Below are 24281 nucleotides of genomic sequence, written 5' to 3'. Positions count from 1 at the left end.
TGTGCATCTTGGGAAGATCCATGTGAACAGGATTAGATTGTCATTCTATGGAATTTATTCACTGTACATTGTCAGTACTGTTATTCAAAGAAAAACTCAATTTTATAAATAAAACACATAGTTTAAAGAAGAAAATGGGACTTTTTGTCCAAACAAAGGAAAAATCCTAGTTCCACAGCTATGGGGCTCAGTTCAAAACCCAAATGCAGAGTTTAAGCCATGCCTGATGTCTATAGCCTAAATTTAAAAGGATATCTGAAAAAAATACAATTTCCTTCAAACTTTTCAGAAATCTCTTAATTTGTTTCTGTCAACATTATCCAGACATTGAAGTGTAAGAACTCCTACAGATACCAACCTGGCAAGGTTTTGTCTTGCGTGTGGATTTTGCCACTTGTGTATGCTTTTGGAATGCTAGTTTTACAAGGCCTTGTCAGACAGCTGAAGACTGAAGAAGGGAGGTTTTCCTCTCTAATTGGCAAGCTTGGTGGCAATAATCCCTGAAGTCACACAAAAGGGGTTTGGCACACATCATCAAATAACAGGATTAACACCAAGTCTGGGAACCAGGGTTTCCGCGTGACTTTTCTGCCTTACCGAGGAGAATGGGTGACAACAGAGGAGCCGATGCAAATAATTCAAAAGCAGATAATACTTTTTTTCACCATTATGAGAGATGTTTTGGTGAAATATTTGTTTGTGTGCTCAATGGTGGTAAGGAACCGCACTGTATTTTCTCTCTTTTCATCCTGAAGAATAAACCCGCAAGGGGAAAGGGAAGGCACAAGGCTGCAAAATCTGATAGGGTAGCAAACCTCCCCAAGGTGTGCCTGCGATCTGCTGCTGTGTGTGGAAACCAGTTGGGATGAAGGTGTGGGAATGCTGTGGGAGTTGCTGGCATTCTGCTATCCTGAGTGAACCTGCAGCTGACCTGGGCTTTCCCCATTTCTTCTCTCTTGCAGATACGTTCAGAGGGCAGCCTTGTGGATGGCCCCGGAGCAGGCCAGATGGAACAGGACAGAACCAACCATGTTGACGGCAATAGATTGAGTCCATTTTTAATATCACAATCTTCTCACATTTGCCAGGCAGAGCATTCTGCAGTGAAGCTACAGAACGGAAGTCCAGCAACAGAGAGGCCTGAGGTCGAAGTCAATGGCGACCACAAGCGGCTGTTCAATAAGAGCAACTACGGAGAGCCCCACACAAAGGGAAGCCCAAACCACCGCATTAGCCCTGACCTTTTACAAGAGAAGAAAGCATGCTCCAAATATATGCAAAATGGTGGGATAAAACGCACTTTTAGTGAGCCCTCTCTGTTTGGACTTCAACAGAGCAAGAAAGTGAAACAAGACAAAGAGGTAAATGGAGAAAAAGCTGAGCCAGAGGATAACTATGAAAAACCAAGCATCTCCAATTGCTACAGTGAGAAGAAATCTGAGATGAGACAAGAAAATGAAGCTTCGGAGTTGATGCCGTCTACAAGATACAACAGTGGTGGTTCAGAAGACCCTCGTGAACTCCTGATTCAGGATGAGCAGGAGCGGGAAAACATTAATTGCCACAACAGGGACATTGTCTTACTACTCAAGAACAAGGCGGTGCCAATGCCTAATGGTGCTACAGTTTCTGCCTCTTCCATGGACAGCATGCATGGTGAACTCCTGGAGAAAACACTGTCACAATATTATCCAGAACATGTTTCCATAGCAATGCAGAAGAACACATCTCATATCAATGCCATTACCAGTCATGCTACTAATGAGTTGTCCCACAAGACAACGCATTCATCCCATACCTCAGGGCAGATCACTTCCCCACAGACCTCAAACTCTGAGCTGCCTCAAGTGCCAGCTGTAGTGGTTACTGAGGTCTACGGTGCTGACGATTCCAGTAAGCCACCTGTATTGCCAGGTAGCTGTTCACTTCAGAAACCAGAACTACAGCTACAGCAGCAGACTCCAGGCTACGATACACACCGATTACCTGTAGGAAAAAGTGCTGTTCATGGAAGCGTAGGGCAGGTTCCCAATCAAGACCTCTCTCTAAGTTCCAGCAGTAACCTGCAAGCTCAGAACACTGCACCGGAAAGGTTTTCTGAGCAAGCAGAAAAAAATGGTGCTTTCTTTACACAGAACTCAATGTTTCACAAAGATTCCTCAACTCCTCCTGCTCCAGAAATGAACAGTGCATTGTCCATCATGGTGCGAGAAGGACGCCATTCCTATGACAACAGATGCGATGAAACTCTTCCTGGAGAGATCAAGAATGAAGGGCAACAGCAGGGACCAATGCCAGAAAGTCCCAGCCTCAGCCAACAGCAACTTCACCTCCAGCAAAGACTTCCGCAGCAGGTGCAAACGTCGCAGCACGAAGTCAGCCAGAGTGATCCCCGAGCTGCTGCAGCCACCTCCATTCAGCAGCACCCAGAAGAAATGCCGCCGCCGCCATCAGAGCCTCCCCTCCAAAACCTGCGTGCATGCGGAAGCGATGGTGAGTTGCCTCAACTGTGTCAGCGTTTCCCAGGACAGAGAGAACCTGAGATTCCTCCTGACAAAGAAAAGGACCAAGTGAAAGAGTCTGTGCAACAGCCTCAACGTTACTCAAAGCCAGCCTGGATAGAATTGGTTTCCACGCCGTTCCGGCATGGAGAGCTTCCCCACAAGCCCAACGAAGCATTACTGAGATCAATTCTTCAGTACCGGGCAAATACATCCAAAGCAGCTTATATGAAACAGTATGCTGGAAGTCCTGATGCATTAAAGGGGCCGTCAGGACAGCCCCAGAGCCAGAAAATAATGCAACAAGAACAAATTCCCCCTCAGTACAAAAGTGAGAGCTCCCAGCTGCAGCCGCATCCCACAGCTGACCCACAGCTGCTGTTCCAAAAGCAGTCATCGCAGCCACAGCTCACAAAGATGGATTCCTTGCTTAAGCCCCGAGTGCAGCAGCACCCTCCACAGCAGCTCCATTTCCAGCAACACCCTGAACAACAAATTGAACAGCCTTTAGGGGCCCCGCTGAAACAGCAGCACTTGAATCCCCAGCCAGGGGAAAGCGAACAGTTCTTGCATTCACACATTTTGCAACAGATGCTCCAAAAGCAGACACAGCAGACACAGATGCCATGTAGTCCGCAGCTAACTCCAAACCAGCAACAGGCTCTGCAAATGAAAAGTAAAGAACCGCCCCAAACTATTCCCCACTCCCAAAACAATGCAGAGCAGCAGCCAGACAGGACATCCTTCAGTCAGCCTAAAGCAGATGAGTGCTTTCAAAGTGGGAATAAGTACATGAAACCAACTGCATTCCCACTGCATAGCCTTCAGCTAGGGCTAGAGCAGGTACAGAGCATGAACAACAAAACTCCCCTTTACAGCCAGAAAACGAGTGCTGGTCTGCAGCATCCCTGCCCAAACAATGTGCACTTGATATCAGAGAAGAAGGAAAATGCCACCAATCTTGAACACTTTGGAGCAAACAAAGCGCGTGACTTGCAACACATGCAGTATTTCTCAAATAACTTGCCCCCCAAGCAAGATGTGAATCACTGTTTTCAAGAGCAAGAGCAACAGATGCAACAAGCTTCAGTTATACAGCTGCCACAAGGCTATGGTGGTAGCCTCAGTCAAGATCCCCCGAGCCAACAGGCCGCACCGATGCCCCAGCGGTACTTACCGCACAGCCAGCAAACTCCTGCACACTCACAAGATCAGAGAGGCTGTCATTTGCAAAGCCAAACCCCAAAGGATTTTCACAAGCACGCCGCTCTAAGGTGGCATCTCTTACAGAAACAGGAGCAACAAGCATACCAGCAACCCAAAACCGAGTCTGGCGCTGGTGCAGCACGCAAGCCTATAAAAATTGAGGCTGGCGCGAAGTCTAACATTTGCATGCGCCTATCAGCTGGGCAGCTGGAAAACAAAATGTGGAAAAAACCAATTAAACAAGAGAATCAGCACTTCGGCTGTGAGAACATACAACAAAAGAGCATCATTGAGACAATGGAACAGCAGCTAAAACAGATACAGGTCAAATCACTGTTTGATCACAAGACTTTTACTGTCAAGTCGCCTAAACATGTGAAGGTTGAGACAGCAGGCCCTATTACCATCCTATCTAGAAACACCAGTGCTGCAGAATTTGATACTCACACCCCAATCTTAGAACAGCAAGCAAATGTGTCTGCTGAGAAAACCCCGACCAAAAGAACAGCTGGAACTGTTCTCAATAATTTTTTAGACTCACCTTCCAAGTTATTGGATACTCCTGTAAAAAATTTATTGGACACACCTGCCAAAACCCAGTATGATTTCCCATCTTGCAGCTGTGTTGGTAAGTGCTGAGAGATGTACTAAAGACATAGTTGTTCACAAGAAAACCAGCCTTGGTTTCAGATTGCAGGGTTAGTTGGATGTTTCTCTTGGAGGTGGACTTTTTGGTGTCTTGTTTGTTTGTTTTGTTTTTTTTTTTTAGTAACAGCAATTAGTAGGGATTTACAGCAATTTTTCTACACTGCTTTTACAGTCAGAATGTGTGTGGACAGTCATGTATTCCCTCAACTTCCATTCTCCTTGAGCAGCAGACGTAATGACAACACGCTGATAAAAAGCGGGTCATAACATTACAATCTAATTATTTGTCAAGGTTAGATATGGCATTTACAAAACATGTCTCGGGTCCAAACCTTATGATCCTTACTCCATTTTTTGCTCTAACAGCGAGACTGTTGAAGTTTGCCCCAGTAAAACCTAAGCAAAGAGGGGAAGACAGACTATTCCTCACTTGTTGCATGAGTTTACCATCCCCCTCACTTACTTGTCTACTGCAAAGCTAAAGAGAACAGCAGCTCAAAGAAGCCATACAGGCAGCAATGAAAGAGCAGCAAGGAGACCCTCAATATTTCTTCCCAGCATACCCAGTCCCTGCAAGCTGGAAGAATAGAGCTGAGGGAAGAGAAGCAGAGCGTGAGGCATAGCCCCATAGCCTGAGCTTCCATGCACTTACACTGCACATGGCCAAGTGTGACAGGCACGTCCAGGCCCTACAGCTGGAGGAATTACTCAGACCGAAGCAAAAGATACAAGTGTCTCAGCAGCAGCCAAGAAAAAAGTAAAAGCTTTGCTGTAGTTTCATGTACTGGTCCTAACAGCTTGGAATTGCATATCAACTAAAAGAGGCTGAGTTTTGGCTTCTGCAAAACTGCCAGATTTAAGAACTGCCTTTTCAAATGCTTGAGATGATACATAGAAGCAAAAAGGAGGTAATACCTTTCCAGAGCTCCTTGTTATTGCTATTCTTTTTGCTTTAGAAGAAACACCCTACAGCATGTAGCTTTTTTTGAAAACTCTGAAGCTGTTTTGTTTTGAAGACCATTTCTCCAATGTAGTTGGCAAAACTTTTTTTCTGGCAATTATTTCATTCTTCCGGGTTTTGTCTTTTTTTCAGCCTGCTAACTGCTAACTAAGCAAGAAGAGCTTATTTTTCACTCATGTTTTAATTCTTAGCTTACCCCTTAGGAAATAAAGGAGCACAAAAGCCAGATCCTGTCCTCTTTGAGGAACCTAGTGCCACAGAGCAACTGGTAGAGCTTATTGCTCTTTCCTACCAGTATTTCTTCATTAAGGAGGTGCAAGTTACACCATTTCCCCACTGACACGTCCAGGCTTACAGCATGCCTTCGTTGTGCTCCCAGAATCTGTCAGCAGCATCACCTCACTCAGCCTTTTGGAGAAAACAGCACAGAAAGTCACCCCTCAGCCACATCTGCACACTCTACTGGCTGCCCCTGAACCCAGGCAGTGCCCGGATACTTCCTTCTGGCTACTGCACCTTGCCTCCCAGTGTCAAAACCAACATACAGCTGATATTGCCAGTGCTGGCATGGCCTTACGCATACACAGAAACCTGAGGCACCATTCACAGTATGCAAGCAGTCTGACTAAGCCTTGCGCAGGATTTCTTTCAGCAAACATGCTTTCTTCATTTCTGTAGGTGGCAGAAATTCTGTGTAGCCTTAATGGCACTTTCTGGAGCTGCAAGTTGCTGCGTAACACGTCTGCTGAAAAGCAAGTACTGTACAGCTCACTAGTGTCAATATTTACCATTGTTATCCTATTTATCCTCCTTTCTAGATATTGTGAGAGGAGGAAATGGGAGAAGGAGAAACAATTGATCAGTGATAACAGGAAAATGGCCTTTTGAATCTCAGCATGAGATTCAAAACATGCTGAGATATGTGCAACAACTGCTTGTGCTAGTAAAAAGCACACAGTCTATATCACAGCTATTTGCAGAGTTAGCTGTGTGCTTTGTGTGTTTTGTATGAATTGCACGTGCATACTTTAAGACATAAGTGTTTGCAAATGGACCCGAGAAGCGTACAGTAGTTTTCTAACCGGTTAAATGCAAACCTTGCAATGTTACTTTTTTACATTAAAGAATGAGGCTTCAAAGTAATAACCTTTATTTGTTTTAAACAGAGCAAATTATTGAAAAAGATGAAGGTCCTTTCTATACCCACCTAGGAGCCGGTCCTAATGTGGCAGCTATTAGAGAAATCATGGAAGAAAGGTAATTAGTGCAAAGGCACAGGACAGATTAACGTTTATCCTTTGGTGGATGTCAGAATTTTTCCAGCTTTTGCACATAAAGAAATAAACAATTGCAAATCAAGTAATTACTTGTAGGCTTAGCGACTCCAGTGTTGCCAACATGACGCACTGTGCTATTCACCAGAGAGTCACAATATTTGACAGGGCTAATAGTCTGCTGGCTGGCATGGGCTGCGCACTTGGAGACAGGCGCCAGCAAACCCAAGCAGGAACAAGTATGCACCAGCCTGCCAAGCCAGGCAGTTGGCAGTGGCTGCAGGAACAGGCACAGACCTGGTGTTCCCTCTGCTGCGAGAACGCCAAGGTGGAAGTGAGACGGAGAGCAGGATACCAAACTGCACAGTTGTCTCTTTCTTTCTGTCCCAGCTGTTAAGTATAGGCACAACCCTAAGGGGCTAAATCTAACTCTGTTACTTCCAGAGAGGTGAAACAAAGTTATTGATAGGATCTCAGCCCAAGAATCAATAAGTGGTTTTGTGACAAAACATTCCCTCCCTTGGAGTATTGCACAAAAACAGCCTTATCTCGATTGTGGATAATCCCCATATCATGTTGCATCCCTTAATAGATAAATAGCACAAGTACAAAATCCACCAGCATTTCTAAAGTATTTAAATTTAAAACTGTCACACACAAAAGTGACCTTGGCACCGTGAATTCTGCATTAGCTGTAGATTTTTGGGAAGCATAGATGATAATGGCCAGATTTTTAGAGGTATCTGGGAATTCGGTTCCCTCGTGAACAAACAAGGAAACAAAAAAACCTCCTCAGTAAAGTCTGAGACAGATGGCAATTTGATCTGTTAATACCTTAAAACTCTGAACATCGAAAGCAAATAGATGTCTTTGCGGCGCTGTGTCTTGAGCTAAGAACAGCCTCTCAGCGGGGTCTGCTAGCTTGTACTCACAGAGCATGGACCACTAGGGCACATTAAATCCCAAGGATTATCTTTTAGTGATTAGCCCTAAAGTCCTTTCTCTTAGCACCTCTTCTCTATAACTCCTGTCCTCGGCCCAGCACTTGTTTTCAGCTCTGTGAGCAGTTGGAACACGTAAGCTGCATAAATCAGCTTCTTCTTGCAAAGGAGGAGTGAGCACTGACCCTCCTGGGAAGCTTCTTACAATTTGTTATCTCCAAAGCTCTGACTGATTAATTCTTTAATATTCACAAACAGTAAATAAAATTGGAAAGTCGTTCATGTCATCACATCAATTATTAGAGATGAAACATTTTTCATTTCTTGACTTTAGAATATGATGTTTCATCCTTAATACTGACCTCGTCTTACCTCCCTCCCCATTAATTTCATTTCATGTTGGCAGAAGGAAATCCTGAGAGATTACAGATACCATGCATATATACTTGGCCAGGCTCAGTAGAGTGTAACAGCAATGAGCCGTGGCTGGTTTACAGCTGTTCATATGGCATCAACCGTGTGATGCCATGACAGAAGAACTCCAGAGCTCCTTCTGATATTGAAAAAAACACTCTAAAGATTCTCTCAAACACATGTGTGCAGTTGGAGACATTAAGCACAACTTAAGCACTTTTAAACTGGCTTCCTGCAAATATGAATCGACTTTTAAGGTATTAGCACTGCCAAACAAACCAGGATTTGAGTTTATTCTTATAGTTGATATTTTAATTAAAACAAATTTCCTGCAGAATCCATGGTGGATACGTGCTTTCTTCTCCCACTTCTTACTTCATGGTCAGTGAATTCTGTTCTGATTTTGGCCTGAAAGCAGCCATGAGGCACAAATCTCTCTGTGACAGCTGAAAAGATTTGAGATGAGGCCTATTTCGTTTGCAGGGTGCAATGTACAAGACAGATCTCTAGTGGCATCCACACAGTTGTCCTGCAGTCCAGATTAGCAAACCAATAGAAAATGTTAAGATTAAAACGTATTTTTTTTGTGGCTAATTAAAGAAACGAGTGTATGCTAACATCCAAGACCAAGTAGGAAAAAGTGATCTAACAGCTGCCTGCAGAACATGCATAGTACAACTTGATATTATTTGTATAATTTCCTGTGACACTGAAATTTCACAATGAGATCACATCTAAAAATAAGTATTTTTCATTTCCTTTACAGGACAGAAGTTTAAATACAAGTATTTGATCTTAAATATGTCACCAAGATTTTAGGGAAAAAACAGAGGGATGAAAGGTCAAAAGTTCTCAAGGCAGCATTAAATGGCTGCACAGTGAGAAGAAGCTAGCTTGATTGCTGCACAGGTAACAGGCAAAGAATGAGAAGATTATGACTTAGTCCCCACATATGGTTATGTTAAAAAAAAAAAAAAAAAAATTATCACCAATGGGAGCAGCGGGATTGAAAAAAGGGAGCTGGAGGTGGAATTTGCCCAGTCTTTAAAATGCAGCCAAGCCAGCATCACAGCTGGATCTGCAACATGGATTGCAGCCCTCGAGGTGTCTGATAGACAGGTTCCTTTCAGAAGGGTCACTTCAGCCTGGCATGCTCCTCCCTTGGCTCTGCAGGTGGGGCACCCCAGCTGCAGCAGCCCTGGGGGGAGAATAAGCTCGGAAACACTCAACAGGTCTGATGATCTTTGCTAACATGAGTCTTGCTTTGCTTAGCATTTGCTATATATTTCCACTTGGCCCATCACAGGATATAAAAGGTGTCATTTGTCTGAGCAAAGCATGACCTGCCTTTGGGGATAGGCCCTGACAGCATCAGCACCTTGACTGAATGCTAGAGTCGAGCTTGCCTGCTTTGTTTTCAAAAAGGCACCCACAAATGGCATCATCTGGGGGCACCTCATGATCCTAATTCAGTACAAAAGTCAGGCAGAAGTAAATAAGTAACAATTTATGACCAAATGATAAAGTAAAAGAAATAGATATGAAGCAAATTAATCATAGCTTAACTGATTCATACTGTATCTATGCCAGAAACAAGCACAGAAAACTTAATAGAGTGACTACTGCATGCCAGCTGTTCCACGACAATTATATAAATTTCAAAGTCATCACTTTAAATTTAACCCAGAAATTGAAGAAAAACAAAATGAAACAAAAAGAAAAACAAAAATTCCCAAAATGGAGAGACTTCAAGTCCACTTTTCAGGATGTCATTATCTGTAACAATTTTTTTAAGGAAACAGTAAAAACTTTTGTTTGGGAATATTAATGTGATATGGATGATTTTTACTCAGCTGTGATGTATGAAAGCCATTTGCCTCTTTCAACGTATCGATCCACCGCCACAATAAAACCAGCAAGATAAACTGCACTGCACACCCTTCCCCGTAACTCACAGTATTTATTTTTTAAGATAAAACTGGCAAATGTGCCCACATAGAACGAGATTAATCTGCTTACTATGCATATTTTTGTCTGTTTAAGATTTGGACAGAAGGGTAAAGCTATAAGGATTGAGAGAGTTGTCTACACTGGGAAAGAAGGCAAAAGTTCTCAAGGATGTCCAATTGCTAAATGGGTAAGTGATGTCCACAGATGTTAACGCTCATCCAGTTTGGCATGGTGGTACATGTAAGCAAACAGCAGTGATGGCCTTCTGTTAGCTGACACTGGGAAACCTAAAACAGCTCACTGCAGGAGGCCTACAGCCTGCTCCCACCGCTGTCTCACACTGCATTTGCTCAAGCTGTCTGGAGAACAGCAGGAATAAAATGTGGCCCAAGGGTATGAAAACCTGAGAAGGAAGGCAGTTACATTTGGATTTAAGATTCACAACATCAGATGTTCTCGCTGCTATTTAATTTTAGCTTACAAATAAATCTGGGAAGTACACTGCTGTGATATTTTTAAAATATGCTCCCAGTTCAAGAGGCATTAGTACACCCTCTTAGCAAACACTGTCTTGCTTTGGCACAAATTACTGAGTGGTTTGGGTAGGCTAGGGAAAGACAGGATGAGGAAAAACTGATCCGTGATTATAGTCTTTATGCATGCCAGCCTGCACCTTTATAGAAATACCCGCAGTGGCACAAGCACTGAGAAGCAGGAACACTTTTCTTTGAGCAGTGTCTGCTGCTTTCCTCTCATTGATGTAATGTTTCCACGTAGTAGGGGCAGGCGAGGCCACACAACTGGGTGCGGATTACAAGTTTAGCCATTCAAGTAAGGAAGGAAAAGAGAGACAGCTCCCACGTCAGGCTGTTTGGTCTCTTCCTCCTGCCCTAAGTGCAGCTCTGCACACGTAGGCACCTCACTCCTGGCTTTCTTTTGCCCTCTAATCAAACTGGGTCACTTGTACCACTGTGCCGATCCAAGAGGATGTTTCTGCTAAATCAGAAAAGCTGTTTTCCACCACTGCGGCTTCACAGAATCACAGAATCACAGAATCGTAGGGGTTGGAAGGGACCTCTAGAGATCATTGAGACCAACCCCCCTGCCAAAGCAGGTTCCCTACACCAGGTCGCACAGGTAGGCGTCCAGGCGAGACTTGAATATCTCCAGAGAAGGAGACTCCACAACCTCCCTGGGCAGCCTGTTCCAGTGCTCCGTCACCCTCACCGTGAAGAAGTTCTTACGCACATTTGTGCGGAACTTCCTATGCTGTAGCTTGCTGCCCTCTCCGAGTCAGATTCATTAAACAGAAAGGGTTATACTGGCTTATACTACCAGGTGGGAAAAATGGTGTGTTACCAGAAACAAAGAGGAAGACAGAAGTAGAAGTAACCTTGCACGCACATGAATGCTGTGGTTCCCTATTCTCTCACTCCTCACATTAAGAAACGCTTTGTTTGTGTTGGGGCTCTGGGGCGTGTGTTGCTGTGTATGCAGGTAGTCCGCAGAAGCAGTCAGGAGGAAAAGCTGCTCTGCCTGGTGCGTGAGCGGGCGGGCCATACGTGTGAGACGGCGGTGATTGTGATCCTCATCCTGGTTTGGGAGGGAATCCCAACCAGCCTGGCTGACAAGCTCTATTCCGAGCTCACCGACACTCTGAGGAAGTACGGCACGCTCACAAACCGGCGCTGCGCCCTGAATGAAGAGTAAGTGACACAAAGGGTGTGCTCACTGACCTGCAAACCCACCTCCAGCCTCAGAGCTGGCACCCCTCCTTGCTCCTTTACCGTAAATGCACGTACCTGCCAAGCTATTTCAGGCAGTCTGAAAGCCCACAAGCCTTCAAAGAAAAGCAAAGTAAATGTTTTGAAAAATCAGGTGAAAAAAAAAAATCTCAGAGGTGTGAAGCTTCTCAGTGTGGAAAATGGAAGAAAAATGATTTAAAGGAAGATCTCAGCTGCGCCCAAGAAGGCAGATAGTTCTGCCTTGAAATGAAAACTAGATGCATTAAATCATATGATTTGCTTACAGAAGCTAGCCTGAACCCAAAGTAATAGCACATTTTCCATGTCTTTCTGACAGTGAAGAACACATAGATTAAAATAACCTAGTTACCATTGTATTTTACTTACTTTGGCTGCATAGGTACAGCCATGTTTCAGGAGTCTTTTGCCAAACCCTCGTCAGAGAGCTCTGCAGCCTTGCAGTGCCATCTGCATGTACTCCTTTGAGGTACTGTTGATACCAGTATTTATTAGGGCACCACAGAAACATCCCCTCTTTTGCACAAATCCAGGTTTCTCACATAAGTATATAAAGCTTATAGTCTTTGCTTTGCAACCATGAAATTACTCATTGTGATGAATTCCTCTGTTGTAGCACATGTGTCTCTTTATTTCTTCATTATTTATGGGTGGAAGAAGATCGAAGGCCGGTGATCCCCACGGCACCGGCAGAACTGACCTGCCTGCTGCTAACAGCCATATTCTCTTTTTCTTTAGACGGACTTGTGCATGTCAAGGGCTGGACCCTGAAACTTGTGGTGCTTCATTTTCCTTTGGTTGCTCCTGGAGCATGTACTACAATGGTTGTAAGTTTGCCAGAAGCAAGATTCCAAGAAAGTTTAAGCTGATGGGGGATGATCCTAAAGAGGTTGGTGTCCATTTCTAAAATGAAAACCCCTCATTTGCAATGAAATGCTTTCTATTGCTCTGCAAATAAGAGATACATTACGAGAGGCCAAGGGCCAGAGCCCTGCTTGAACTGCATACATGTAGGGTAATTGAACAACTGCCAGTAAAACTGATTGATTCCCATCACTGAGCCAGCTGAATTGACTGTCTAAATTTTGACAGCTGATAAAAGCCCTGAGACTTGAAACCATGTTTGCAGGCTTTCACAATTAGAAGAAAGGGCATGGCCTGAATAATTATGGCTGCTTGGGGCCTGCAATTGGGCATTCCCTAGTGGCAAAGCGGAAGGGTTACCAACTGAAGGCATATAGCATTGCAACTGGAAACCAGAGCAAATCGCATGGAGGCTAATATGATGAAACTCTGAAATTACAATAGGAGTAAGAGGGTAGGAAGACTACATACAACCTTGCCCCTCTGATAGTTTCCAGACAGGGCTCTGTGTTACAGCAAACAGGCAACTGTTTAAAATGAGTCAAACAACATTGACCTTAGCTGGGGCACAGGATACCTTTGAAGTTATGATTGCAGTGAGTGCTGGACACCTCCACGTGTCTGGGAGCTTCCAATGGTCTCATCTGTTTTTCAGCACGCCTGTGCAAATTTAGTTCTAGGACTGCTGCTCATAAACTGATGCATAGGTCCACAGCTTTCACTCTATTCCGGCATCTTATGTAAACCCAAGCATTTCTTGTACGTGATCAGTCAGGCATGTTTGCATCCCATGGGCTGGTGATCATAATCACCATATACCTTTCCTTCCTCCTGTCCCCTATCTCCCTAAGAATGATAAAATAGTTCTCCTTCAGTCAGACTGTGGCACAAAGCTTTCTTTATCATAGCCTGCAATCCTAAACCCCCTACATTTTCTAAGCTGGATACCTGGCCAGAGCCCACCAGGGCACTCTTCCAACTTGCATTCTTGGATTTACTTCCCATGCTAGCCAAGACTGGGCAGAAAAGACAGTTTTGCCCTCTAATCTTGGCCTCAAAGTCAGAGGCAGTCAAGGCATGCATCCAGACCAGTCTGGACCACAGCATAGACACTGTTTACAGACAATATAGATGGCACAAACAGTATCCTCACCAACAAAAAACTTGAAACTACACTTAAAAATGGTAACCTTCCTACCATACAGAAGCTCCAAGTTTTGGCAGCAGCCACAAGGTTGCAACAAGATATCTTTGATGATTTTACAGTGTCATTTTGGAGTCCCAAATTCCAGTTTTATGAGGAGATACTAAATTTCAAAGCACTGAATATTTCTCTCTGACAAAGCCATAGGTTTTTCACAGCTCTTCTCACGTTGATGAGAAATACAAACTCCTAAAAGTGAGTACACCACTCCATTATGCCACTATTCTTCATGAGATTTAAGTGAAAAATCATGGCCTCATGAGTGAGGTTGTGAATTCAGGATCCTCCTCCTGACAGAATGGAAAGCAACTCTGGAATTTGCTACTGGAGTACAGCGTTTTTAAAAGGCTCTTCATTTTGAAAGTGTGTACCTCTCCTAACAGAAAGGAACACAGTCATTTCTACCTCCACAGCACTGACTGCTAGATACATCCACAACTTGGGATTGCTTAAGGATTGGAAACTTTTGAAGTCTGAAATATCACAGTAATTTTAAATTATTGCACGAAAAGATAATTCAAATATGTTGAAGTACTGTTATCACAGTGTGCAAATCCCTTAAGTTAGCCAGATTAACTTGATGGAGCATTCAGATATTATTTCTCTCAAGTTTTCTAAAGGGTATTATTTTCCCAAAACTCCAGTAGAGAAAATAATGAGGATCATCACATTTCGACCTAAAACATCTTCATGTTGAAGAATGTGATTCTTTTTAATATAAACCAAATTAAGATTATAGTATGTGATGTCCTCTTGCAAGGATCACACTACACTACTAGCATGCCACTTTCAAGACTGTGAAACAATATCATTAAAAAGGAGATTCATGATAGAGATTGTCTAAACCATAGTGACAATGACCTAGGCCTTTACACATCTATCACTGCATTGTAAGAAACCTTAACATTTTAGGTCCCATACATACAGTATGGGAATGTCATTGAGCTGTATTTCATCTTCTAACAGGAAGAAAAACTAGAATCCCACTTGCAGAATCTGTCAACCCTGATGGCACCCACCTACAAGAAGCTTGCACCCGATGCATATAACAACCAGGTATGGTGGGGAAAAGGGGAACCAAAGCAGTCACACAACCTGACTTTAACTACACTTCCCACAGTGCTTCATCTTTGAGCCAAGTCATTTATGTACATTTTGTACCAGCATTCCTTTGACACTGGGCTAATGGAAGCAAAAAAAATCCTCAGCTCCTCTTGAAATGCTTTCATAAGTAAAACCAAATGAATCTTAACTACTAACTACAGCTAATCTTTTCACCTATGTAAATGCAGCAAGATTACTACTGAGCAGAAATCCTGAGCTCTGCAACACAGGGTTTCTCGACTTAGAATGATTCACCAGCCAAACTTGCAAAACAGCCATAAAGATGGTGCAAGGCTGGCTGTAGCATCAGATGGTACTGCATTATATTGCAATAGAGTCTTGAAACCAGTTTCAGGTCTGCTCTCTCAAGTGGCTATTATAGATATGCTTTTAAAACAAAGCTTCCTAATGGAATGCACTCAGCTCTGCATATGCACACAAGCGCCTGCACCAGCATTCTCGCACATGGGGCTAGTTTATGCAGTGTTCTGTTGGGCCATATACATAGATGCTAGCACAGTCAAAGCTGTATGAGGTTCCCAGGTGTGATTGCCTCCCACCTCCATTCCTTTACCAAACATCTTCCAGATATTTGCACCAAAATTTGATAGAGCCTTTGAAATGTGTAACGGTTGGCATTCATTTTCATTGTTCAGGCTCACTACCATTACAAACATTCACAAAACATACAGCCTCCAGGCTATCAGCATAATTGCAAACTGTGACACCTTTCTTTTCCACTGACAACATTAAGCCCAGTCAAAACACTTACTTGCTGTCGCAATCAGCATAGAACAGATTTTCAGCTGTAATGGAAGAAGTAAGCTATAAAAAACTGTCCATTTTTACTAGCAGTTACAATTACTCTTTTTCTGCATATTTAACAGCAATCAGACAAGGTAAGCAGGTTTAGCACAGACTGATGCGATTTCATTTACCTGATCAGATAATGCTTGGAGACTCATTATGGAGGAAATTGTGGCCATGTGCCCACTATTGCAGTTATCTCTCCAAACATCTGAGACATTCTGCAAGAGAAGAAAGGTGGAGGAAAAAGAAAAAATGAGGGGGTGGTGAAAAATAAAATGTCTCTTTGCTTGGGCTGCTTTCTTTTCCCATGAAAGCTCTCTAGAAATTTTTTCTTCATATAAACCGTGGTTATGCTTGTCACTAGTTGACAATACATGCTTTTACAAGTTTCAGCTTTTACCTTAGATAAGAAGTACCATGCATGGCCTGGGCCATCTCAGGAGTTCCATGTAAGCCTTACATTTTTGGGAAAGACAAGATGAAGATACTGTCAGAGAGATGATAAAGGCCTAGATCGTATTGCACTGCAGTTGCAGTGAAAGGTGGAGAAAACCAAATTGCCTTAATGCTAATTAGAATTCCCAAATTTGTTTTCATCCCAGTTTGGATTATAGCTTGGATTAAAATCTAGAATTGGTAAATTTTTTCAAACTGGACCCAGCAGAACATCTCATAGAACCTTCACATCAATATATTTTAAACATACCCTTTAACGCTAACCAAATTATAATGCGGACAACATTTCAAGCCACTCTCATTTGATTCCAAAGAAGTTTACATGTTTCAAGTTCTGTTTAGATTTTGTTTTTAGATTCCAGTGAAGGGAACATTCCGAATACTAAAAACAAAATTGCTGTGAGCAAAGTGGACATCTATTTAATAAACTTGGATCAAGACTTGGCAAAATTTCTAATTTCACATCAACTTAAAATAGGATCCATTAAGGTCCATCAAGTGTAGTTCTTTTGTATTCACTTGAAAGGCTCAGGAATTTCAGCAAGGCATTTTACAAATGGAGTTTCATTTTTTATTTACTAAATAAGATACGAAATGGTCATTTGTAAGACTTGATGTTTGATTACCAAGTCCTTTCCTTTTGCTTAGGACTTAATGTTGCATAATAAGATATTTGTAAAGCTTCGTAACAGTGAGTACACATATAAAAAATACTGTTTTGACTGCGTTATCTTTTTGGTCAGGGCTTAGTACTGTACTAACACTAATGAAATTTACTTTCAGTGAGCCAAAATAGTACAAATAGAAAAGCAAGTTATTATTTTTCCTGAAGTCATTCTGAAGTCAGTTTTCTCAAGTAATTTTCTTGTAATAGCTTGGTATATTTCCAGTCTAAACCTACGTATCACTCTTACAGTTCCAGACACCAAAACCATACACTGTATTTGTCATGTAGAAACACAAACCACTGGCAGAGAATTAGAAGTAATATGCAAGGAAAAGTATTATTGGCCAATTTTGCAATCACAGCAGAGTCAGATTGGAGCAGGGAATCAAGCAGCAAGGAGCAAAGTAGACATCATATGAAATTATCACAGAACTGCTTATTTGCCTGAGATCTGTACGTCACCACCTCAGAGGTGTCAGCAGACTGGCATGTTGCTCAATGCTAAGTCCATGAATTGTGGTGCCAGGGCAGGCTGTGGTGATACCTGTCATCTCTTCCCAGATCGAGTACGAACACAGAGCGCCTGAGTGTCGCCTGGGTTTAAAAGAAGGCCGCCCATTCTCAGGGGTCACTGCCTGCCTGGACTTCTGCGCTCATGCTCACAGAGACTTGCACAATATGCAGAACGGGAGTACACTGGTAAGTCAGCAATGCACATAGCCTCCTTATCCCAGCAGTAATTTCATACATTTAATTCATTATCTTCAGTCTCTTTAAATTTATAATTACATAAGGTAGACTGCTAAAAAAAGAAACATTAAGTATTAACTGAGCTATCTTATTACCCCCTACATCATTTTTCATTTAACTGAATGAGACTTATGATGTACTAAAGAAAGGTTTAATGCAGAACCAGTAAAAGAGAAACCATGGAGACAATGGAAAGAAGACTCTATCAGGCCTGAAATGCCTGTTTCAGTGTTCCTGGCACAAAATGTTGTATATTTGTCATCTTGATTTTTTTATTTTTTTATAATCCAACTACTTTGGATTATATCTTCCACTCCATTAAAATGGAAAAAAAAATAGGGTGGCCAGCAGGCTGAGGGAGGTGATCCTCCCCTCTGCTCTGTTCCACTGAAGCCACATCTGCAGTTCAAGAAAGACGGGGAACTGCTGGAGAGAGCCCAGTGGAGGACCACAAAGATAATGGGGGCCTGCAGCATCTCACATACAAAGCTGGGGCTATTCAGCCTGGAGAAGACAGATTGGAACTTAGAAATACTTATAAATGCCTAATGGACAGGAGTCAAGTGGATGGGGCCAGGCTTCTTTCAGTGGTGCCCAAGTGCAGGACAAGGCGCAAGAGGCACAAACTGGAACAAAGGAAGTTCCACGTGAACATGAGACAATAACTTTTTTACTTTGAGCATGGAAGAGCAGTGGAACAGGCTGCCCAGAGAAGTTGTGGAATCTCCTCTGGAGATATTCAAGATCTCCCTGGATGCTTTCCTGGGCAACCTGCTGTAAGGAAGCTGCTTTAGCAGTAAGTTGCACTCAATGATCTCCAGAGGTCCCTTCCAACCCCTGCCATATGAATCTGTGAAACAAATGATTTTTTTCCACGACTTTCTTCTAAGTAGACTTTTCAAAGCTGTGGATTTCATTCCTGCTTGGGATGAGGATAAAGTCTGCAAGTCTTACTATCGTTTGTAACATGCACGCTCACTTTACACTTTTCCATTCTGAACTCCAGCATTTATAGCAAAGGTTCCACAAATGATAACAGAAAAACTGGCTGTTTTTCAATGCATACTGGGTGATTTCTGTTCCCTGCATAATCTCTCTGTTGACCATACAGTCAGAGTAAACATGAGGCAAAAACAAACTTCAGGTCTGAATAATCTTCAGTTGTGATTTGAAGTAATTCACAGTGCAGCTCCTATTACCAAAGAGATTATCTATTTTCTTTTAATACCAACGAAATTTGCCCTGTTTCCAGTGTCTGACTTAATTGAAAAGTCAACCACCAACAACAGAATATGTATTTTTAGCTGAGCTTTCTTCATAAGATTGGCTGATTCCATTATTTTACTGCAGAGTATGTCTGTATCAGCATCTTTTTCTCCACTGAGATATTCCCAATACTCATTTTAGCTGGAGCTAACACAATAAGCATGCTACAACATACACGGTGCTAACTTCCCAAAATCTTTATGCCGCATTAACATGACTTGCTGCTTTGCAAATCATCCTAAGGGGGAATGAAGCACAATGGCAGAATGTTATATGTCCCACTACCTCTAATAAGGTACCTAGTTAACCTATTGGAGTAAAAAAAATTTTCATCTGAGCACAGTTTTCACTGCTTTAGCTCCCTGATGCTATGGACCACACTGTTTCAGTTTAGGTGATACGCATCTATAACTGCTCCTTTCAGCACAGGTACAAGAAACATAGATATTTACACTTTGTGTTTCTATTTACGCTGTCCAACAGAGCAATGGAAGAAATGAAATTGCAGACTTCTTGTGATAATGTGTAAATTGCACAAAAAGAAAGCTTACAAGTAATTTGCCAGATGCTGATGCTGACAGTGCCAGGGCAAGGTAAAACACACAGGCTAGCATTTCAGGCAACTCGTAAGACTGGTTTGAGAGTTACTCTAATACTCCTTTCTGACAGGTTTGCACACTAACTAGAGAAGACAATCGTGAAATTGGCCAAACACCTGAAGATGAACAGCTCCACGTGCTCCCCTTATACAAAGTCTCTGATGTGGATGAGTTCGGAAGCACTGAAGGCCAGGAGGAGAAGAAGAGGAATGGCAGCATCCAGGTCCTTACCTCCTTTCGTCGAAAAGTAAGGATGTTAGCAGAGCCGGTTAAGACGTGCCGGCAAAGGAAGCTAGAAGCAAAGAAAGCAGCTGCAGAAAAGCTTTCCTCCTTGGAGAATGGGTCTAGCAAAGCTGAAAGAGACAAGTCTGCTGCAGCTCGCAACAAACAAGGCAACTCTGAGGCAGCAGGTCATGCAAAGCAGCTAGCAGGTAAGCACGTGAATCTGTTCATGTGGTAAGTGGTAAGCTTCCTAGAAATTACAGCCATTTACAGTGAACCTCAAGAAAAGTATTTGTTCTCAGCACATGAACATTTTAAATAAAAAGCAAACAGAATTCTTGAATGTAAATATCAATATTGTATATTTATAAATGCTAGAATGCCAAATTGTGGTCAACTCTGGAGAATGAAAGAAAGAAAGAAAGAAAGAAAAATAGACATACCAAAAAAAGACATCACAGAAGAAATCCTTTACTGTTGAATAGCTAATCCCTGTAGAAGTCACGTGCTTCAGCAAACCCTGCTTGCCATCCAGTGTATTGCAAAGCACCTTTAAACAACTACTGGTACTAAAAGCCATGAAGAGAAGAGTGTGATATTACTGCCAAAGAGCAACCTACAATACTCACTGTTGCTGCTATTAAAGCGATCCTCGTAATTGGAGTGGATTCTAGCCTAACCTAACAACTTTACCAAAGTTTATATACTTTGCTTTGAGACTAAAAAGCAGAGTGGGTGTTTTCATAGTGGACAAAACACAGTTAACAATTGCTGGCAGTTCTCATCACTAGATTTTAGAATCCTGGGCAGAGGTATTCATGACTATTATTACAGTAAATTCCACCGAGAGGAATAAAGAGAGAAACACAAGGCTATCCAGAAGGTCACTGAGATACCTATGAATAGAAGTCAGCTGCCCTGTGACCCAGGGCAGGGTTTTAACCATTAAATTATACTTGAATGAATGATGTATTTTTCCTCATGTCTTCAGTTAACCTCACTGAACTGTTATCACTGTCAGTGAATGTCACCATTGTTGTTTTTTACATAAAGCTGGAGAGATATTTTTGAGACAGCTCTCTTAATGCAGATGTAGAATAATTTATTTATTTATTCTTGGGGAAAAGGTCACCTTGTGCGTGGCTATTTGTGAGCACTTTGATGCTCCATTTCACGCACTACTTAAGTGATGATTCAACTCTTCAGACTTTGTGCTTGTGACTCTGAACAGATTGCACAGTCCTCTTTTCCCCATTTCAATTAGCATCTGATCTCACTGGATGCATGCCAGAAAAGAAGAGTAGCCTTAGTATTTTTTCAGCTTCTTAAAGCATGGTATTTGATGTATCATATGATACACTTTTCTTAAAAATATCAGATATATTTATCGAGAAGAGTGTATGAAGTTTGCATTTTAAAAAAGAAAAAGCTTGTTTTTTTCTTTTCACATCTACAGATCTTTTACGTCTTTCAGGACCAGCGACACAACAACAGCAGCAGCATCCACAGCGTACTCTCCCTAACAACCCTCAGTCAAATGCTATTAACACTTACTCGGGTTCAGGTTCTGCAAATCTGTATGTAAGGTTGCCTAATCCAGTCAGTGCTTATCCAGGCTCTTCATACACTTCAGATCCCTATGGAGGGTCTGGTCCCATGAACCTCTATACCACCTCATCACAGCCTGCGGGGTCTTATTTGAATTCTTCCAGTCCGATGAACCCTTATTCTGGATCATTAAATCAAAATAACCAGTGTCCACCCTATCAATGCAATGGAAACATACAGATGGACAACTGTCCCTCTTACTTGGGCTCTTACCCTTCCCAGCATCAGCACATGGACTTGTATAATTGTCAGAGCCAAGACCCTATGTCCAAACTAAGCCTACCACCCATTCAAACATTATACCAGCATAGGTTTGGAAATAACCAGAGTTTTGGTCCCAAGTACTTGAATTACGGAAACCAAAATATGCAGGTAGACTCTTTCAGTAATTGCACCATTAGACCAAATGTACACCACATAGGGTCTTTTTCTTCTTACTCCACCCACGAGGCTGACGGTCATTTTATGGAGGTTGCCTCAAGGTTAAAATCTAGTCTGAGTAATCCAAGCATGGACTACGCCTCCATGAGTAAAACCACTGAACACCATCATGTGCAACCCCCTCCACATTTAGCACGTGACTACCATTCTGCTTCGACTATGTTTAGCGGTCCTCCTAATTCGTTGCATCTCCAAAATAAGGATAGTGAAATGATTTCACATGCAGTAAATGGCTTGTCTACCACGATTCCAGGTCAGAACCACGATAGGACTACACCCCAAGGTGGTTTAGATAAAACAGATGTGCTGAATCCTGAAAAAGCTGAGGATCCCGATGAAGTCTGGTCAGATAGTGAACAGAGCTTCCTGGATCCGGAAATTGGAGGAGTGGCAGTTGCTCCATCTCACGGGTCAATTCTCATAGAGTGTGCAAAACGTGAGCTCCACGCAACGACCCCCCTGAAAAACCCCAACAGGAACCATCCCACCAGAATATCCCTTGTCTTTTACCAGCACAAGAGCATGAATGAGCCAAAACACGGGCTGGCTCTGTGGGAGGCAAAGATGGCTGAGAAGGCAAGAGAGAAGGAGGAGGAATGTGAAAAATACGGTCCAGACTACGTGCCTCAGAAATCTTATGGCAAAAAAGCAAAGCGAGAGCCTGCTGAGCCACACGAACCCTCAGAACCAACGTACCTGCGCTTCATCAAGTCTCTTGCACAAAGGACACTGTCAGTCACCACGGACTCCACAGTAACTACATCTCCATATGCCTTTACACGGGTTACAGGGCCTTACAACAGATACATCTAACTTCACACCTTTGTTGGTTACCTCATCTGAAAAAAACAATTCGTCAGTAGGGTAGCTGTCACTTAGGTTTTGGGGAAGGCAAGGGTGGAGAAGAAAACAGTGTTTTTATTAAACTCATCGGTGGAAAAGGCCTCGGCACACCAGCAAAAAGAGGTAATCTTGCTAGCGCACTTATTTTCCACTGATTTTTAAGTGGTCACAGATGGCACGTAGGAAACAAGACCAAAGCATCCTATGCAAAAGCAGAAACAAAACAAAACAAAGTGTTTCACAATTTACATTTGAAAACACTGGCCCCGTTGCTGAAAGAGATAATCTGCAAATGGATTTTTTCCTTCTTACAGTTCTGCACATCTGTGACCACTTTTAATGTCATCAAGTTTGCATAGTCATGGAACAGGAGCAAAAAAATTCCTATTAAAAAAATAATACTGTAGTGTTACAACTGCAGGAATCTTAAAATAACATCTGGTGCTGAATCTACGATGTACTGAAATACTGGAATTACGGCTTTTTAACACGCAGTTTTTACTGTAACATTATTAGTCTCTTAATTTTATTTAATGAAGTAGATAACATGTAAAACGTTATGAATAGACAGCAAAACACTGAATTTGTTTGGATATTCTAAAAACCATGGTGCTATCTAAGAGAATGGTGTCTTTATTTTAACAGTCAAACAGTTAATGCCTTTATAAAAATTAAAATGTCAATGATGTATTCAAATGTTCTTCAACAACAGAGAGGACCTTTTCATTTGTGTATGTATTGAATTTACCTGGTGTTAAAATAAGCTTACTTTTTAGCGTATGGAAATTATGAGGACCTCTGGATGTTGCTCATCCAGTCAAGTCCTAGAAAAGGACGATAAAATAGAGAGATATTTTTTTTAAAATAGTGTTTCAAAAGCACTTTGTCTACGTAAGCTTGGCAACTTGATCAATGCTAAGGTACTGAGACATTAAAAAAAAAAAAAAAGTTTACTTTAGTATTTAAAACACAAAGATAGTTTTTTTAAAACAAAACAAAACAAAAAAAGCTTTTAATACTTTTGTTTTAGCCATGCATCTGCTAGTGGGCTACATATCCATTTTTAATACAGTCAGTTATGGTAAAAATGGGGCTTACTGGATATAAGGGAATACTTCAGTACACAAAACACACGTTTTTCTGGTGCTCATCTCACACAGCTATACTGTAAACTGTTTTCTACAATTATTATGACAAGTTCATTGCTCAAATATGTACAGTTTTAAGGAAAGAGTTTTATACTAACCACAGGTAATAATTAGCAGCATGCAACAGACTACAACTAGTTAGCTTGGGCTTCTGCTGTTTTTAAAGATCTGTATGCTCTTCAACTATTGAATGGCAGATTGCTTTTGTGTTGATAATTATGTACATTGTGGTGTAAGTCATTTCCCGGTGCAAGCATCCTCTTTTCCAGGAAGATTGAGCAGACCGAGCCTACACAAGATGAATGAAACAGGGTTAGTTCTGTGTGATTCCGTTGATTAAATAGAAAAAAAAAAATAGGCAGCTGGCTTGCTGTGGTGGTTTTAAATCATTAATTTCTATTAAAAAAAAAAAAAAAAAAGCAGGAGAGTTGTATAGTAAATTAAATTGTAAACAAGACTTTTTTTAACGCAATGCTTTAGTATTTTAGTACTGTAAAAATATTAAATCTATATATATTTGGGTTTTGAGCTGAATTCACATCATGGTGCTACTCAGCCTGCTACAAATATATCATAATGTGAGCTAAAATACATTAAAAGGTTTGAGTGATGTTCCTACTTGTCATATACCTCAACACTAG

General features: G+C 41.9%; 1 protein-coding gene across 1 annotated transcript; it reads left to right on the top strand.

Moving 5' to 3' along the window:
- The first annotated feature begins 582 nt into the window (after window positions 1-582).
- On the top strand, window positions 583-23327 carry TET2 (tet methylcytosine dioxygenase 2). The gene is made up of 9 exons (XM_003205500.4): window positions 583-4335; window positions 6483-6573; window positions 9989-10082; window positions 11393-11601; window positions 12397-12547; window positions 14693-14782; window positions 17325-17462; window positions 19449-19809; window positions 21057-23327. The coding sequence occupies exons 1-9, from the start codon at window positions 1008-1010 to the stop codon at window positions 22460-22462; spliced, it is 5868 nt and encodes a 1955-aa protein (XP_003205548.1). The 5' UTR covers window positions 583-1007; the 3' UTR covers window positions 22463-23327.
- Window positions 23328-24281: the final 954 nt, after the last annotated feature.

This window comes from Meleagris gallopavo, chromosome 4 (assembly GCF_000146605.3).
Source record: "Meleagris gallopavo isolate NT-WF06-2002-E0010 breed Aviagen turkey brand Nicholas breeding stock chromosome 4, Turkey_5.1, whole genome shotgun sequence".
In the NCBI taxonomy this organism is placed as follows: Eukaryota; Metazoa; Chordata; class Aves; order Galliformes; family Phasianidae; genus Meleagris; species Meleagris gallopavo.
The sequence above is the reverse complement of the archived record's forward strand: the minus strand, read 5'-3'. Positions and strand labels throughout refer to the sequence as shown.